Genomic DNA, 18074 nt, shown 5'->3' on the forward strand with positions numbered 1-18074 from the left:
TAACCATGAAAAGCTAATGTTAAAAAGCAGCAAGTACTTTTTATGCTTCATTTTACATTAACCCTCTACAGCCCAATTTTTTTTTTCGAAATTTTTATTTTCATTTTGAGCAACTTTTGTTCTACGAAAAACTTGACTTCTCTTGTTTTATTTTTAGTATTTTAACAATACAACCAAAGTGGACCCCTAGTAAAATACATTTTTTGAAACATTTGCAAAGTCACATAAAACAAGTCAGACTTCCAACCCTAAAATTTTCTGAGATTTTAAGAGTTCTTCTTTCCAAAGCTTTTTAAAGATTAAAAATTGGTTGAAAAATTGATTTTTGACGGTTTTTTTTATTGAAGCCCGTCTAGAGGTGGGATTTGGTTGCAGAGGATTGATTCTCAATAAACTCAAAATTTTCATAAATTTTTGATTATTTTTTTTTTGAGCAAAATCTTCAACATTTTATTCAAAATCGGATCAGAAAACAAGAAGAAAACATAATTGAAAAAAACCAGGTATGCATGATTCATAATATCCTTCATTTTACCAAAAACTTATTAGAAATTAAACGTTTGATTTTTCACGCTTAAAATTTTAACTTTAACTTTAATGGGAACCATCATACTACATTTTTAAATATATTGAAAATTAAACGGGACGCAGAAAAAACTAAAATTTTCTTATAAGCAGAGCCGTACCTTGGGCCCACGGCGCCCTTGGCGAAGCATCAATTTGGCGCCCCTCCCAAACTTACAAGCATTTTGATAAATTGATGTTCATTTTCAAATGAGATAGGTTGAATTGAAAATTCATTGTAGGAATTAAGTTGGCTAAATATTTCCTCAGATTTCTTAAAATCGACAATGAGGGGGCTTGTTTTTTTTTAAATTTATTTTTCAGATAAATGCACAAAATTGAATGCTCAATCACGATACATTTTGCTTGGCAAATTTAATATTTTCTAAGCCTGCATAAATTGATCTGATGTAGTATTAATTTGACAGTATAAGCAAAAACTTTCCCGGATTTGTAATATAATTAGCTGATTTGGCTTTGGATTTCATTTCGGTGTAATTAGAAAATTAGGAAAAAAAACCTTCTTCAACATTAAAAAATAATAAGTCGACATCCGTGTGCTCGCTTGCTCTATCTGGATAGGAATCGAAGTGGCTTCGAAGTATAATTTTTCAACACGCGGCAGCAGAACCAAATTTCGTCAAAATCAATTGAAGATCATTCAAAATCCAGCGCAATTCATGATGAAACTTATTTTAATGATAATAATAAGAGCATTATTTTTTGGTAAAAAATATGAAGATAAGGAATTATTATTCATTTTCAGTGATTCGTTGATACGATGCTTGAGAATATTTTTCATATTTTTTTAAATTATGTTTGCATTGATTTTTTTTCATCGATATTTTTTATTTAAAAAAAAGCTTGAATAGTTTCAAAGCTTTTTAGACGATTTAAAAAGTAAACAACACCGGTTAAGCTAAAACTGAAAAAGTGATGGTCAGAACAGCTTGTGTGCTCTGAAAACTTTTTTTTTCTTAAAATTTAGTGTTGGTCTTATTGGTGAAAATTTACTATTTCAAAACTCTAGTATTTTGAAAAAGCGTAGCCGAAGTTGCTTATAAAAGGGAAATCATGCTGAAATTAAAGGCCATTTTTTGAACTCGAGAATGTAAAAATTTCAAAAGAAAGTTATATGTTTCAATGTCAAAATAATTCCTATTTTCAAGAAGCTCAAAACATTACCGTATTTTTTCACAATTTGGCTGATTCACAGCCAAAATAACGTGGAAATAACATATACAGTCATGCCTCGGTTTAGCACCGCATATGGGGGATGCAAAACCGAGGCGTGCATAACCGAGGCACAGAGCTAATGGGATTTTGGCTATATGGGAGACATTGACTTTAATCGTACGAAAAATCATGCAAACATCAAAAAATTATAGTGTTTTGGAATCGGGATGATGTCAGCTATCCATTAAAATTATTATTTCATGAAAGTTTTCACAAAAATACGTATTTTTTCTGTATTTCGAAAATCATTTTTTTTTTCTCTAAAGAAACCAAAAATATATTGTTATTGCAATAAGGGTATCAAGTGATCAGGTTTTTTTCATATATTTTGGATGTAATAACAACATTTTTAGAAAATACTCCAAATTTTCACAAAACTACGTCTTTTCGAAAAAAATACTCAAAATTTAATTTTTGCTAATATGGGTATCAAACGATCGGGTTTTTTTTTCATACATTTCGAATGTAATAACAACATTTTTAGAAAATACTCAAAATTTTCACAAAACTGCGTATTTTCGAATAAAATACTCAAAATTTCCGTTCTTACAATGTGGGTATCAAACGATCGAGATTTTTTCATACATTTCGAATGTAATAACAATATTTTTTGAAAATACTCAAATTTTCACATAACTACGTTTTCTCGAAAAAAAATACTTAAAATTTCAATTTTTACAATATGGGTATTAAACGATCGGGATTTTTTCATACATTTCGAATGTAATAACAATTTTTTTAATTTTTTCGTACATTTCGAAAGTTATTAAAAAAAATGAAAATACTCAAAATTTTCACAAAACTACGTATTTAAGAAAAAAAAAAGATTCAATTATTTGATACCCATATTGTAAAAACTGATATTTTGAAAAGTTTTACAAAAATACATAGTTTTGTGAAAATTTTGAGTATTTTCAAAAAATATTGTTATTACATTCGAAATGTATGAAAAAATCCCGATCGTTTGATACCCACATAGTAAAAACTGAAATTTTTAAAACTTTTTCAAAAATTCGTAGTTTTGTGAAAATTTTCAGTATTTTCAAAAAAAAATGTTATTACATTCGAAATGTATGAAAAAATCTCTATCGTATGATACCCACATTGTAAAAACGGAAATTTGAGTATTTTTTCGGAAATACGTAGTTTTGTGAAAATTTTGACTATTTTCAAAGAATTTTTCGAATATTACATTCGAAATGTATGAAAAAATCCCGATCGTTTAATACCCACATTGTAAAAACGGAAATTTTTAGTATTTTTTTTTCGAAAATACGTAGTATTGTGAAAATTTTTAGTATTTTCTAAAAATGTTGTTATTACATTCGAAATGTATGAAAAAATCCCGATCGATAGATACTCATATTGTAAAAATTGAAAATTTGAGTATTTTTTCGAAAAAACGTAGTTTTGTGAAAATTTGGAGCATTTTCTAAAAATGTTGTTATTACATCCGAAATGTATGAAAAAACCTGATCATTTTATTCCCATATTGCAATAACAATATATTTTTGGATCCTTTAGAGAAAAAAAATGCATTTTCGAAATACAGGAAAAATACGTTTTTTTGTGAAAATTTTCATGAAATAATAATTTCAATGGATAACTGACATCATCCCGATTCTAAAACACTATATTTTTTTGATGTTTGCATGATTTTTCATACGATTAAAGCCAATGTCTCCCATATAGCCAAAAACCCATAAGCTCTGTGCTTCAGTTAAGCACTGGGCCGTGTTTAACCGAGGCAGCTGAACGGTGCAAAACAGGGGCAGTGCAAAACCGAGGCGTGCAAAACCGAGGCATGACTGTAGTTGAACAATTTGTTAGTCTGGAAGATTTGACTTAAACTTCATTATACAACGCGTTGCAACGGTCCAAACTTTAATGCTGTATTTATTTTCAGAAGTTCTTCTAGAACTTATTAATCTTTCTGCCACTTGAGCGCCCCTTCTTTGATGAAAAAATAAATTTAGCATTAAGTATGAATTTTCAAAAACGCTTCCGTAGAAATTTTCATACAATTGATTTTGCGCCCCTAAATATTTTTTTTTTAATATTTTAAACTAAATTATTTAGTTATTTGTAGTTCTACTTTATAATTGGCGCCCTTTCTGTTTCAAATACGGGTCATTCCATCTCAACTGTGCACGAAAAAGTGCAAATTTGAAAATTACCCTCTCCGATCCTGCTCAAATTTGGCAGAGCTGTTGATACTATCAAAACATACAAGAATCCCGAATTTCATCCAAATCGGACCACCCCCTCCATATTTGTACCTCCCCAAAAATTCGACTTTTTGGCGATTTTTGACCAAACCTCCTAGTTTGAAACGGCGATAGCTCAGGAACCACAAATCTTAGAAGATCGGTCTTAGACTCAATTTTGAAGGAAATTGGACGTAGAATCCATTTCCGTGATCAAAATGTTGATTAATTTATTTTTTCTACCTGTATTGCGCAATTGAAAACTTTAAACGGCCGTATCTCAAAACACCCCAACTTATTTTTTTTATTTGACCTCACCATCGTGTTTCCCGGCCAATTTTACATAAGAATCACCTATCGACAAAAATGAATATGTTTCGTTCCAGAGATATCGAATTTTAAAGTTTTGTGTTTTCGAGATTACCTACATCAGCTTCATTCGCCGCATTTGCTAGAAGCACACAGGCGGGCTGATCAATAACTGCTACCTGTTGTTCTGGGAGATGATTAATTTAATTTATATTTTTATAATTTTACGAAAATATTTATTCAAATGGCTTTTTTATAATTTTTATTTTTATAATTTTATGCAAATATTTATTCAAATGGCTAATAGGAAAATTCTCGTATGTTTGGCAGGTTGAGTCCTCGCTCCTATTTTCGTCCAATTTGCTAATTTTCACTATTCAAACAACAAATTTTGCAAAACAGAAACTTGCTTGTTCACTCCTTATAAAGCTATTTATCACTCGATTTCAGTTGAAAACGCTTTTAACACTGGAACGCCCAACGCATGTCCAACTTACACGGACGCCCAAGCCTCCCAAAAGTTGGAACGGTAACTTCAACACGCCGGTTCTCAGGCATAACTCAACCAATCGGGACGATTCTTGTTTCCAGTGATTTGTAAGAATGTCTAGATGATCCTAAAACTTTGCAGAACTTAATTTGATAAAATCTGTAATTTCTGCAACCGAAAACATCGTTCCACCTTTTTTAAAAACGACTTTTTTTTTACATGCGAAAAAAAAAAGTTGGAACGATGTTTTTGATCGTAAAAATTACAGATTTGATCAAATTAAGTTCTGCACAGTTCTAGAATCATCTAGACAGCCTAACAAATCACTCGAAAGAAGAATCATCTTTATTGGTTGAGTTATGCCCGAGAACCAGCGAGTTGAAGTTACCGTTCCAACTTTTTTGGAGCCTTGGGCGTTGGAATGTTAATCAGCTGTAATTGAATGCCAAAGCGCTGATATGACAACATTAGAGGAACGCTGGAATTAGATGCTGTTCCCCTACCTAGATCAATCTATTTTTGTGAAAGGAATATTTATTGGGTTATTTTTATATGCACCGTTTTTTACGTGTTGCTAACCGTTTTAGAGTACCTCCGAGGCCATGACTAGGGCCTTTATCATGTATGATGTATGTATCATGAGTAGCAAAATAGTGCCATTCAGCAAAAACCCCAAAACCTGCTTTATTATTATTATTATAGTTTATTATTGACACTTTACCATAATTTGGCAAATCTGATTTATGGTTTAAAAGATTGATCATATTAAGTCAATTTTTATATTGTGAGCCAGCTCCATTTGATTAAAAGATGACTTTGGTCAAGGTACATTTAATTTAAAAAAAAATCCTTATACGTGAGGACAGCAGCCGTATTGTGTTCCAAGAATCCAAGAATGATAGAAGAAAAAAAACACTGTTGTTCGGACGGTGTCGAAATCATCGCAACTAAATTTGGGGAATTAGCCGCTATGCAGCAGATCAAACTTTGTGATTTTCTAATACTTTTCAGTTTTATACTTTCCAGAAATCCTTTTCCTACTCTTTGTGATCGTCCTTCACTAGCGTACAACGTATCAACAAATTTTATTCATTTTAATTCATATTTTTTACTCAATAATGTATCGTGCACTTATTGTTCAGTGTTACTAACAAGATTAATTGCATTTTCCTCTCACTCTGTCGGAATCCAATTCTGCCCTTTACTGTGTGTCGTTATTGCTCTGTCCTGTGGGTTAACACAGAAAATTCACTTCATTCATTTTTTTGAGCAAATAAACATTCGTGATTAAACTCCAGTTTCCTACAGTGTTATACAGTTAATTTTTGCCCAATTTGATAAAGATTATTTATGATGAAATATTATTTCAATAAATGGCCAGGTAGCAGTTATTGATCAGCCCGCCTGTGTGCTTCTAGCAGATGCGGCGAATGAAGCTGATGTAGGTAATCTCGAAAACACAAAACTTTAAAACTCGATATCTCTGGAACGAAACATATTCATTTCTGTCGATAGGTGATTCTTATGTAAAATTGGCCGGGGAACACGATGGTGAGGTCAAATAAAAAAAATAAGTTGGGGTGTTTTGAGATACGGCCGTTTAAAGTTTTCAATTGCGCAATACAGGTAGAAAAATAAATATCATCAACATTTTGATCACGGAAATGGATTCTACGTCCAATTTCCTTCAAAATTGAGTCTAAGACCGACCTTCTAAGATTTGTGGTTCCTGAGCTATCGCCGTTTCAAACTAGGAGGTTTAGTCAAAAATCGCCAAAAAGTTGATTTTTTGGGAGGGTACAAATATGGAGGGGGTGGTCCGATTTGGATGAAATTCGGGATTCTTGCATGTTTTGATAGTATCAACAGCCCTGCCAAATTTGAGCAGGATCGGAGAGGGTAATTTTCAAATGCTGTTCCGCTTCAGATGGAATGACCCATACCTAATGAAGATGTTATAACTGACAAGAAAATTTTGAATAATCATCGATTTCGGCGCCCCCCAAGGGCTGGCGCCCTTGGCGATCGCCAACTGCGCCAACCCCTAGGTACGGCGCTGCTTATAAGGCATGATTTTAACGAACAAAAATATTATTATGATTTTCTTCATTTATTCTTGAATAAATCAAGTGTAAATCTTTATTTTCTTTTAAAATTCCTTCTTTTAAATAAATAGTAGTGAATGAAAATATGATTAAATTCAGTAAGTTCTCTAAGAAAAGCTGATAAAAATACTATTGATACTCTTAATAGCAATCTGATTTCTAAATTTATTTCTGTACTTTAATGTTCAGTTCCTTCTGATAGAAGCATTTTTTTTCATTCGATTTACTCAGTGAAAGATTGTATCATTTTAATACTCTAACAAGAATGTTTGCTTTTAAATGATCCTAAAAGTATATTAATTCGAGTTTAACAAATCTGAGAAATTTTTTAAGAACTTATCACATTAAAGAAATCTTTGATGAACTTATCACAATATACCCGTTTAATCAATTTAAAAAAAATTATTGAAAAAATCAAAATTCAAAAAAAAAACTGTCTGATTAGAATAACTGCAATCATCCTACCATTCGCATTTTGAAGATTCCACGAAAATCTGTTTTTATTGATTCTAATTTATATCATGTTACAGTCATCCCACATATTCGGAACACTTTTGTGCACATATATATTATGCATATATGATTTGTTGAACATTGGCCGATCTGTAAACCGTTCCGAATATGTGGGATGACTGTACTTAGCATTAATTTCATAGTAAATGTTGTAACAATTTTATGTTATGGAATGTTTTCCTAAAAAATCCTCAAATTGTTCATGAACTTGCAAGTTCACATAAAGCTTCACAATTGATAGCTAATAAAATTTACATAAAAAAGGTTGGTTAATGAAATATTTGTTATGCTGTTATTCTATGCATTGATTTGAGAAAAATGCTAAATTCTACGAGATTTCACGAAACATTAAAAATTTTACTAGTTATACGCTGTCGCGAAATCGTGAAAATTCACACCCTACTGAGCAATTCTCTGAGATTTCGGTCGCATTATATTTTTTTTTGTGTTTTTTAATCCGTCTGATACTTGTTTGGTGCCTTCGGTATGTCCAAAGAAGCCACTTTGCATCATTAGTTTGTCCATATAATTTTCCATACAAATTTGGCAGCTCTCCATACAAAAATGATATAAGAAAATTCAAAAATTTGTATCTTTTGAAACAATTTTTTGATCGACTTGGTGTCTTCGGCAAAGTTGTAGTTATGTATCCAGCTTTTTAAGCGAAAATGGCGTTCGAATGGTGAACGCCCGAAATGTCAAAATTGCGCAGTAGCACCAACATTAGACAAAAAATGTGGCTGTCATGCCATGGCACACTTTTTTCGCAATGTTGGTACCACTGCGCGATTTTGACATTTCGGGCGTTCACCATTCGAACGCCATTTTCGCTTAAAAAGCTGGATAAGGACTACACTGAAAAAATGATACACGGTAAAATTTTGTTTGGTGATTTTTAATTTCACTTTTTGTCACTAAAACTTAATTTGCAAAAAAAAAAAAACAATATTTTTATTTTGTTTATTTTCTGATTGTTTGCAAACTCTTCAAAAATTTCCAGAGCGGACAAAACATCTTTGACCGAGTTATGTATTTTTGAATCAACACTGATTTTTCAAATATCGGTCGCAAAAAAATTTCAACTTCATTTTTCGATGTAAAATCGAATTTGCAATCAAAAATTACATTAGTGAAATTTTGATAAAAAGCATTGGATCAAGTTATAGCCGTTTTAGGTACCTTTTTTGAAAATAGTCGAAGTTTTTCATTTTTTTTCAATTAGTTTTCGATGAAAAATATTTTGGTAAAGCTGAGAAATTCTCTATATTTTGCTTTTTTGAACTTTGTTGATACGACCCTTAGTTGCTGAGATATTGCCATGCAAGTGTTTAAAAACAGGAAAATTGATGTTTTCTAAGTCACACCCAAAAAACTCACCATTTTCCAATGTCGATATCTCAGCAACTACCTTATGGTCCGATTTACAATGTTAAAATATGAAACATCCGTGAAATTTTCCGCAATCAATATTGAATTGTGAGCTGCACAAAGTGGCGTCCTTAACTCAATTTGGCCCAAAATGCACGTGCGACAAGTTAGCACGACATCGACGTTTTGTAAGAAATACCTGCAATCTCACTTCAATCAAAGAAGCAAGTGAGCAAAAAAGTTTCAGCGCCCAACGTGGGGCTCGAACCCACGACCCTGAGATTAAGAGTCTCATGCTCTACCGACTGAGCTAGCCGGGCTGTATGAAATGAGGTGCCAAAAGGCATTCATAAGTCGAAATCCTTGATCAAGCCGGTTAGTTTTTTTTTTGCAACACGGAAAGTTGCAGCCGCACTTGACAATCTTTGATAAAATCGAATCGTTTTTGAATGAAATGTAAGAAAATTACAAGAGATAAAAAAAAATGAATTTATTTATGTTCAAAATTAGAATTAAACTTCACGCAGCGATTAACAAGTTAGTTAACAAGTTGAAATTATGCTTTTAACCAATCTTAAGTGATAAAAATGATCACCAATATCGTTTATTGATTTCATTCACAAATCTGTGACGCATTCGCGAGAAACTTGAATGAAAAGCCACTCACCTGCGCGCGCCCGCCGATCTCCGAAAACCGCGTCGCGATTTTGAAGTTGCTGCTCGCGCGTTTCTTACCAGCCAGTCTTGATCGTTCATCGCGAGCAGCAACAGAGCATTTTTCGCCGCTGCCCACACCACATCATCGAGTGTTCACTGCTGCCAAGAAAGAAAAAACGGCCCAGCTCTCTACTACTCTAGCAGCGCCTACTACACGACCACGATGAATCAGCCCGTCAGTTGTTTACCAGTGTCAGCCACGAAAATGTCCAAGGCGAAGAAGGTCCTCGAGGAGGCCCGCGATACCCAGAACCGGGAGATCGACCTGGTCGACAAGGGCATCACCAACTTCGAGGAACTGCCCGGATTGCGTGAGTACCATCTTCCGCCCGATCGGGGTGGGGGAAACTGGTATTTCCTAAGTTGGAAGAAACTAGTTTTTTGGTTTGGGTGTAAACAGCGCCCGGATGACGGAAGCTGCTGTCAAATTCATCCGAGAGTGCGTGTGATGGCTGTGGGCGTTGTTTCGACCTGAATGTTTCCTAAATACGCCAGATTTGTTAATGTTAGTCATTAGAACCTTTTCTTTACAGTTAACATGACTTTTGTAACTAGAATCACGCTGAGCCACAACAAGCTAAAAGGTGAGTTAGTGCCGAAATGTATCAGCTGTCAAACGGAGTGGGCCCACCAAAACAGCTTGCTTCGATGTCACAAATACCAACACAAAACGAAACCGTTCATTCATGACAACTTTTGTTTACGATTCATTTTCATTCAGTGGTTCCCCCGGGCGTCGCGAATCTCATCAACCTGGAAATTCTGAACATCTCGAACAACCAGCTGGAGGAACTGCCCCTGTCGTTGTCGTCGATGCCCAAGTTGCGCATCCTGAACTGCTCGATCAATCGGTTGAACACGCTCCCGCGTGGGTTTGGTGCGTTTCCCGTGCTGGAAGTGCTCGATTTGTCGTACAATAATTTGAGCGAGAAGGTGCTTCCTGGAAACTTCTTCATGATGGGTAAGATTAGTTACATTCGCTTTTAATACGTACTATAAAATGCATCTTTATTTTAGATTCTTTGAGAGCGCTGTATTTGGGAGACAATGATTTTGAATTTTTGCCCCCGGAGATCAGGAATTTGAAGAATCTGCAAATCGTGAGTATACATTTTGTTGAAATAGTGCACATTAAGACATTTCTGTCGCAATCTAATAATCTGTTGTGACTGTTATTTTGCTAAACCTCGGCTTAGTTATTTGCCCTAAGGTACGGTTGTTCTGATATCGACAGAATTTAACCGAATGTTGTAAACTTATATCTGAAATCTGTGTTTGGAAAACGTTTGATATTATTTAGTTCTACTTTAGTTCAGTCAGTGCTCATTGTTCAAAACTTTAGGCAACGAGGTTTTGGAATTAAAGTTGGATTGAAACAGATGTAAATTGACGAATTTTTATTGTGAATCTGATTATTTTGGATCCAACTGTAATTTTTCGTTATGTTTAAATCCTTGACCTGGTGCACAGTTTATACTAACAGGCTATCGTAACCAATAAAACAACAAATTACAAATTACAAATCTGAATATAAATTTAAAATTGGAATTATGAAAATAATTTTTGAAATCTACTTCTGTTATACGTATAAGAATTCAGGAATCCTCCCTGTGCCGCATTCATGATCTGGTTCATGATTCTAGCTGGAATAGAATGAATTTATATGTTTGAATTTATTTCTGTGATCTATTTTGAAACAACATCGGTAAAGTAGGCCTAGCTTAGTTTTTCATTTATAAATCAATCTATCTGAACCCGAATCCTGATTTTTCTTTATATTCTTATTGGAATTCCATATAAACTGCAACGGGAACTGCAGGCTCCGGGTCCAGACAGATAATGTGCATCCTTTTATCAGTCTGGACTCCGTGCCTGCTATTCCCGGTACATTTTATTTGTGACTTCATTTGGTGAATTTGGGATTGGGGAATTGAGAATTGCGTTAACAAAACGGACGTCATTTTAATAAAAATCCTGTTTAAATTTCTGATTTTGTTATTAGGAATCATGACCATCGGTGATGAAAAGAAAAATAAGAACATCATCAAAATTTATGTTAAAAATTGTTTTTGAACATATCTTATTAGTGAACTCAAAATAGAAGGAATATATGACAACTCAAGTAATGGCACATGGAAGATCATTCAATCATTGATTTCGTTATTCATGTGATATTCCAACTTTTTATAAATGATCAGCAAAAATAACCAAAAATGTTAATATATTTTTTTTGAATTTAACTGAATCCCATCAATCTTTTTTCGTTAAGTATGGCTAGAACTATGGGAAAATTTTGACCAATTGTTTTCTTCTAACTAAAACTTTTAAAAACATTTGAAAATTTTAAAGATGATTTTTTTAGTTATTGATTGTGGGTACCCCAAGAATATCAATATTTTGTTCGAAAATTTTATAAGCGCCAATAAATATTGAAATTTGAAAATATTTTAAGTCAGGGTGGCCACCTCGGGAAAAAAACGGGAAAACCGGGAAAACCCGGGAATTTATTCCACCGGGAGAAAACCGGGAAAAACTCGGGAATTCGACTGACAAACCGGGAAAATATTTTAAGTTTAGTTAAAATTCGAAAAATTCCTCTTAAATGACTTCAACGTATACTTTTCTCTATTAGAATATTATTCTAGTTATTCTTAATGAAGAATTCGGGAAAAATAATGTATGAATTTGTGTAATAGACTCAAGCTACTAGGCTTTGGTTGTTTTTTTTTGTTGAGTATTCCATGATATATTTCTTTGGTGAGGGGGGAGAAGCAACTACGATTACCACTACACCACCGGACCCGGTTTAAAAAACAAATGTTGGATAAGCTGCAATTTTTCCAATCAAGTTCACGGTTCAATAGAAAATTTACTCAGCGCTATGATTTTTGAAGTCTTATTTCAATAAGTATTGAATTTCATAAGCACAATAAACAATTTATTTTTTTTATTATGTATTTCAATATCAACTTGAGGGTGCACAGCAGCCAAGGAAGTTGTTGTTATTTTATTCCAAAATTGTCAAACTTACGGATTTAACCCTTCAACAATATGATTGTAAAAAGAGCCAAATCTGCTTTATTTTTTTTGTAGACAGTAACTTAAGGGAATAAATAACCGATAGTTCCCATAATTTCGAAGATACTAACATTTGCGTACTGAAAATCGTAGTGCAAAAAGCTTAGCACCTGTGCGCCGTAAAAAATTAAGAATACAGTTCAGACTCGATTATCCGTAGGCCTCGGAACAAAAATAAAAAATATTAATATTGAAATAAAAAGCCACAGTTTCAACATTTGCATGGAAAAAGTGTTTTAAAATGCATTTTACACTCGTTCAGTTGTTTTGCAATCATTAGTTTTCAAATAATGTAAAATTTGACGAAAAAAAAATTTTGCGAAAAAAAATAATAAACATTGAAAATTTTCAAAAATTCTGATGATTTATAAACCAACCCAAACATGCTAAAATGATTCTGAACGCAGGTGAATGGATCTAAAATTGATTTCAGTTGATTCCACTTGAATTTTCATTATAATTTTGAAGTTTTTTGAAAAATAAAATTTGCCCCTTGATTTTTCGGGCCAATTATGAAGTGGGAAGACAAAAACTTTAAATAAAATCTGTACCAGCCTTAACTATTTTAAAATGATTTAGAATTATGAAATCCAAGATGGCGGCCAAAATGGCTGAAATGAAATATTGAAAAAATGCATTTTTAAATTTAATAGGCAATCAACCACTCAACAGTGACTAAAATTAAGTCGCTGAACTCGAATTTGATGTTAGTAAAGTAAAGAAGTAAGAAAATAAAAAAATACAAATTGTTTTTTACTGTTCAAATCTTCGGATAATCGAGACGAACTGTTTACAATTTTTACCGTAAAACATTTGGTGGAATTTCAAAAATCTGTTTTCAGTAGTATTTTATAAGATGATTTTTGGCTTTCTCAGTCAAACAAATTATTAAGGACAAATTCCTATGAAACTTTGTGCTTGTGTTTTTTAATCAGATTTGAGTACTTTTGTATAATTTTAAAATGTCGGAAATATTTGGTATTTAAGATATTTTTATATAGTTATTTGGGAATCTTTAAATATCCTATCAAATTGTGCTCAAATTCAGAACATTTGAAAAAATATCATTCTTTTAAAATTAATTTTAAGATTGTAATCTAAATTTTTAATAAAATTTTCAGATATTTTAAAATAACAATATTTTCAGAGTTCAACTGCATAACGGTCATTTCAATACAAACAGTCACTTTTTATTTTTATTCAAACACAAAAATTGAGTTTTTGTTGGGTTTTATTTAATTCTCATCTGAAAAATCCGTCAAAAAAAGATTAACTGAATTTTGACTGTTTCGGTTGTGTTGTTCAGAAAATCGCAACACGATCAATTGATTTTTTACCATTCTGTGTTACTCAAAAATTTAACAACATCCAAACATGATTATTTTTTTCTTTTTTTTTCAATAAATTTGGCACGGCTCATACAAAGGATGTATCGAGAATTATGTTTATGTTAGCGCGATCTGGGAGTCGCGATGAGGGGTTAAAGTACAGGCCAACTCAGAGTGTTGGCAAAAAATGTTTAAAGTTACCGATTGTTTAAATATATGGCACTTTTTCTCTGGAAGAATCGTTTTTCTTGAATTTACAAAAGCTTTTTCAAAGAAAAATAAAGAGTATTTGCATAAATGTTGTTGTCTTTTGCAAATCTTTTCTACCCATACTCATACCCAACATTGTAAATGCTATTTCCTACTTTCCAGTACAGTAGTTGTTCGGTAACTGGGCGTTGTTTAACTGGGCTGCTTTTTAACTGGGCGCTCGATAACTGGGCCGTAGCCCAGTTAAAAAGCAGACAAACGTCAAAAAACCAAAACAAACCGAAATCACCGAGGGGTTAATGGATGCAAAAATCATGGTCAACAAATAAAAAAACTTTTTTCAAACTTTTATGTAATTTCAAGTCACAATTAAAGAAATATGAAAAGTAATCATTGTAAACAAATTTGAGTAACTTTTATTTATATATTTCATCAAATAAATATTATGCATCGGTAGTCCCCTCGTTATTTTTCGTTCAGCCCAGTTAGCGAACAGCATTCGATGACTGGGCTACGTTCTCAGCCCAGTTACCGAACAACTACTGTAATAATTTATGTAATTCTGAAATTTGATACAAAACGATTTTTCATTGATTTTAAGTTAAGAAAAATTAAGTAGCATGGATATGAAAAATCACAAGCATTATGGAAATTAAGGATTTGGACTAAAATCTGTTAAAAACGGCTTCTTACTTTTTGTACTCAATTTGAAAGCTTTCTTGAGAAATAAAAATATTGAACCAAATGTATACGATGTGTATGCGTTCAAAAAGTATTTTGATACTAACGTCAGTCTATCGAGAAATTAAAAGTGAGAGTGTGTGCGTGCAACATGGAGTTAAACTTTTCGAAAAGCCTTGGTTAGCTTCACAGCAACTTCACAGAAAGTTTAACTCCATGTTGCGATTTGACAGCTCGATAAAAAAAACATTGGAATTTGATTTAAAACTATATGGAAAAATTCCTTCTGGCCTCGGGAGAAAACCGGGAAAAAACCGGGAAATTGAAAATCCAAATCTGGTGGCCACCCTGATTTTAAGTTCACTATTTTGATTTTTTGCTCATCTGGATAGTTCTTATCTGTTCTTATTACTGTCAATTTCACTTTTTTTTCAAACGTTAAATATAAATTTGTTAGCAGTCGTTCGGCAAGCATTCAAAAATATGTGAAAATTGATTGAAAGAGGGAAATATTAAATTTTATAATAAGCTAATGATTAAAAAACAATATCAAAATCAGTTATTTACCGTTGTAAAAAAACGTATCTCACCAATACCAATTTGAGTAATTTTAAGTGTCTGATATTAGATTTCTTGTGATTTTTGATAACAGAATGGTTTATTTTTCGGCGTTTCTCTTCTCATTTAGGCTGGGCTCTTAATGAGAATGAAAAAATATTTCGATCTTGTTTTGCAATAAAACACTCATTTTTGAAATAGTAGTACAACATTATTTTGATTGTTAAGCAAAACATAATTTTGAACTTTGAGAAAATAATTTGAAAAATGTTAGTTTCAAATATTTATTTAAAAAAAATATTGCAGAAAAGTAACAAGCCAAGTTTCAAGCTAAAACGAAAGATCAATCAAAATATGTTTGCAAAGCTAAAAATTATTATTTGTCAAGAATTTCAAAAATGGATCATTTCAGGTCAACTGGGTACACGAAAACGAAAACAAATTTGATTTTTTTTAAATCAAGACTAGCATTTTAAAAAGGCATAATATTGAATGTTTGAATGTAGTGACTCATGGTCACTATTTTTAAATATAGAAAAACTGCAAATATTTCGCTAAAATCAAACTTTTGGTGGCTATATCTTGAAAACGGAGCCCTTTATCAAAAAATTAGAAAAGTACTTTTCGATTGCAAATTAAATTTTAGATAAAAAAATCAGGACAATTTTTTTGTATGAAAAAATGACTATTTTTCAAAAAATCATAACTTGGCGGCAGACCATACTTCCTATGGCTCAAAAGTTGCGGGTTTTGGTCCCCTAAAAAATATTAAAAAATCTCGAAAATAATAAAATATCAACTTTGTGATATTAAGTTTTTGTGAAAAAAATCGGCAATTTTTTTCCGTGTACCTATTTTTTTTTCTCAATAGTCCTCAACAATACCTACAACTTTTGGTGTCTTCGGCAGAATTGACGTAATCTTTTTCTTGTTAAGTAAACTTATATCTATTAAGATAACGATGTTTAAGACCTGCAGTTGCAACATTTACCAACCACGCGATGCATTTTGGACGGAAATGATTAAATGAGAATATCGCCCACAAAGTTAATTTGGTTGTGTTTTTCAACTCGTTTTATTTTATACTTATTTTTTAGTTTTGTTTCGAAGATTAGTTTTAATATGATTTTTTCAGTTATCTGCTTGCTTAAGCGCGCCTACTTTAAAAATTTTGATGACCAAATCTAAAAAAATACAATATAAACTTGTCTCACCTTCTACACTTTCCCCTTCCCCGCCAGCTCGGCCTCCGCGACAACGACCTGCTCGAGCTGCCGCGCGAAATCGGCGAGCTGACGCGCATCCGCGAGCTGCACATCCAGAACAACCGGCTGACGGTGCTGCCGCCGGAAATCGCCAGCCTGGATCTGCTCGGCCAAAAGTCCGTCCTCAAGATGGAGGAAAACCCGTGGGTTACTGCGATCGCCGAGCAGTACCTGATCGGCATCAGCCACGTGCTCGAGTACATCAAAACCGAGGCGTACAGGATGTGAGTTTGATTTGTTTTGAGGGATTTTATGAGTTTAGTTAATGATTTTGTTTTTTTTCCAGTTTGTACAATCGTCACGTCTCAGCCGGAAAGGCAGGAAATGTTCCACCGAAGGTGGACAAATCTAAGAAAGCTTCCAGAGCTCGATCTTAATCGAAAAGAGTTTTAAAATATTTGTTCAGTGTTCAAAAATGCAATTGTTTTAGTAGTCTTCCCAATGTATTAATTTAAAACGAGTTTTAGCGACTAATTCGCGTATAACAATTAACTAATTAATTTGAGGAGCCAAAAATCACAGTGACTTAGAAAGTGCCTAACAAAAAGAAATAAGATGTATTGGAAGCGATTTTAACAAGCACTTATTAAATATGTATTTTAATACTTAACTAACGTAAGCATAAAAATAAAGTGTACTTCAGTGCAATCAAAATGGTGCGTTTTACTTCCATCCCAGATTCGCCTGAAGAGGCCTCATTACGGCTAATTTCCCGCTGTTCGGAATCGAATCACTTCCGGGCGGCCGTTCCGAACAACTTTTTTCAAGGGCCGGCTTCGATTTATTCCTTCGAATTTTCCCTCCCGTTTTGCAATTTGCTCATGTTAATGGGCGAAAAAACTTTCCCACTTTGGCCACCGCCCCCGGGGCGGTGAAAATGTAGTTTATTCAAAATCTTTTTAGTTTTCCGCCTGCGCCAACACTCACTTTCATTCCGGAGGGGGGTAGGCGGGAGTTTTATTCAAGTTTATTTCAGTTTTCTCAAGAGATAGAAAGGAAGAAAAACTTGCTGCTACTGCTCATAATAGGAATTTTTCATTTAGCTTCGCGCGCTCATTTCCGCGTGTTTCGACGAGATGTTTTTCCGGCTGGCCCTTGCCGTCGGAAGTGTCCCAGGAAGACGACCAACCCCCCTCCTCTTAGGAATGAGATGTATTAAATTGGATAGAAAATGCTTTCAATTTATTGAAATAAAATGGGAAAAAGTGAGCGTACTTGTTCAGTCGAGATGAATCGGTTGTTGAGGAGGAAAAAGTTTATCAATAAAACTGTCTTCTTCAACTAGAAGAATTAAATGGAATTGAGTAGCAATAATTATAACCTATTTTTCAATACGTTCAATTTAAAATTTAAAAAAGAAATATTCTCAACAAAAAAAAACGAATTTTCTAAAACTCACTCAAAATCTCTCACCGCCATTAAACAGAAACCACTCCATAATGGGG

General features: G+C 33.1%; 1 protein-coding gene and 1 non-coding gene across 2 annotated transcripts; one reads left to right on the forward strand and one right to left on the reverse strand.

Moving 5' to 3' along the window:
• Nucleotides 1-9039: 9039 nt before the first annotated feature.
• Trnak-cuu lies at nt 9040-9112 on the reverse strand. Its single transcript has one exon. It is a non-coding gene; the product is annotated as a tRNA-Lys (tRNA).
• A 442-nt stretch (nt 9113-9554) lies between these two features.
• Nucleotides 9555-17277, forward strand: LOC6050778 (ras suppressor protein 1). Its single transcript, XM_001867298.2, has 6 exons — nt 9555-9820; nt 10043-10093; nt 10231-10470; nt 10527-10609; nt 16606-16853; nt 16916-17277. The coding sequence occupies exons 1-6, from the start codon at nt 9673-9675 to the stop codon at nt 17004-17006; spliced, it is 861 nt and encodes a 286-aa protein (XP_001867333.2). The 5' UTR covers nt 9555-9672; the 3' UTR covers nt 17007-17277.
• Nucleotides 17278-18074: the final 797 nt, after the last annotated feature.

Source organism: Culex quinquefasciatus, chromosome 2 (assembly GCF_015732765.1).
Source record: "Culex quinquefasciatus strain JHB chromosome 2, VPISU_Cqui_1.0_pri_paternal, whole genome shotgun sequence".
NCBI classification, from domain to species: Eukaryota; Metazoa; Arthropoda; class Insecta; order Diptera; family Culicidae; genus Culex; species Culex quinquefasciatus.

What these genes read in the sequence shown, in the direction of transcription:
- LOC6050778 (XM_001867298.2), top strand. Translation starts at nt 9,673, where the DNA reads ATGAATCAGCCCGTCAGTTGTTTACCAGTGTCAGCCACGAAAATGTCC. An exon ending in TGGAAACTTCTTCATGATGG is followed by an intron (nt 10,471 to 10,526) that starts GTAAGATTAGTT and finishes TCTTTATTTTAG; the next exon opens with ATTCTTTGAGAGCGCTGTAT. An exon ending in ATTTGAAGAATCTGCAAATC is followed by an intron (nt 10,610 to 16,605) that starts GTGAGTATACAT and finishes CTTCCCCGCCAG; the next exon opens with CTCGGCCTCCGCGACAACGA.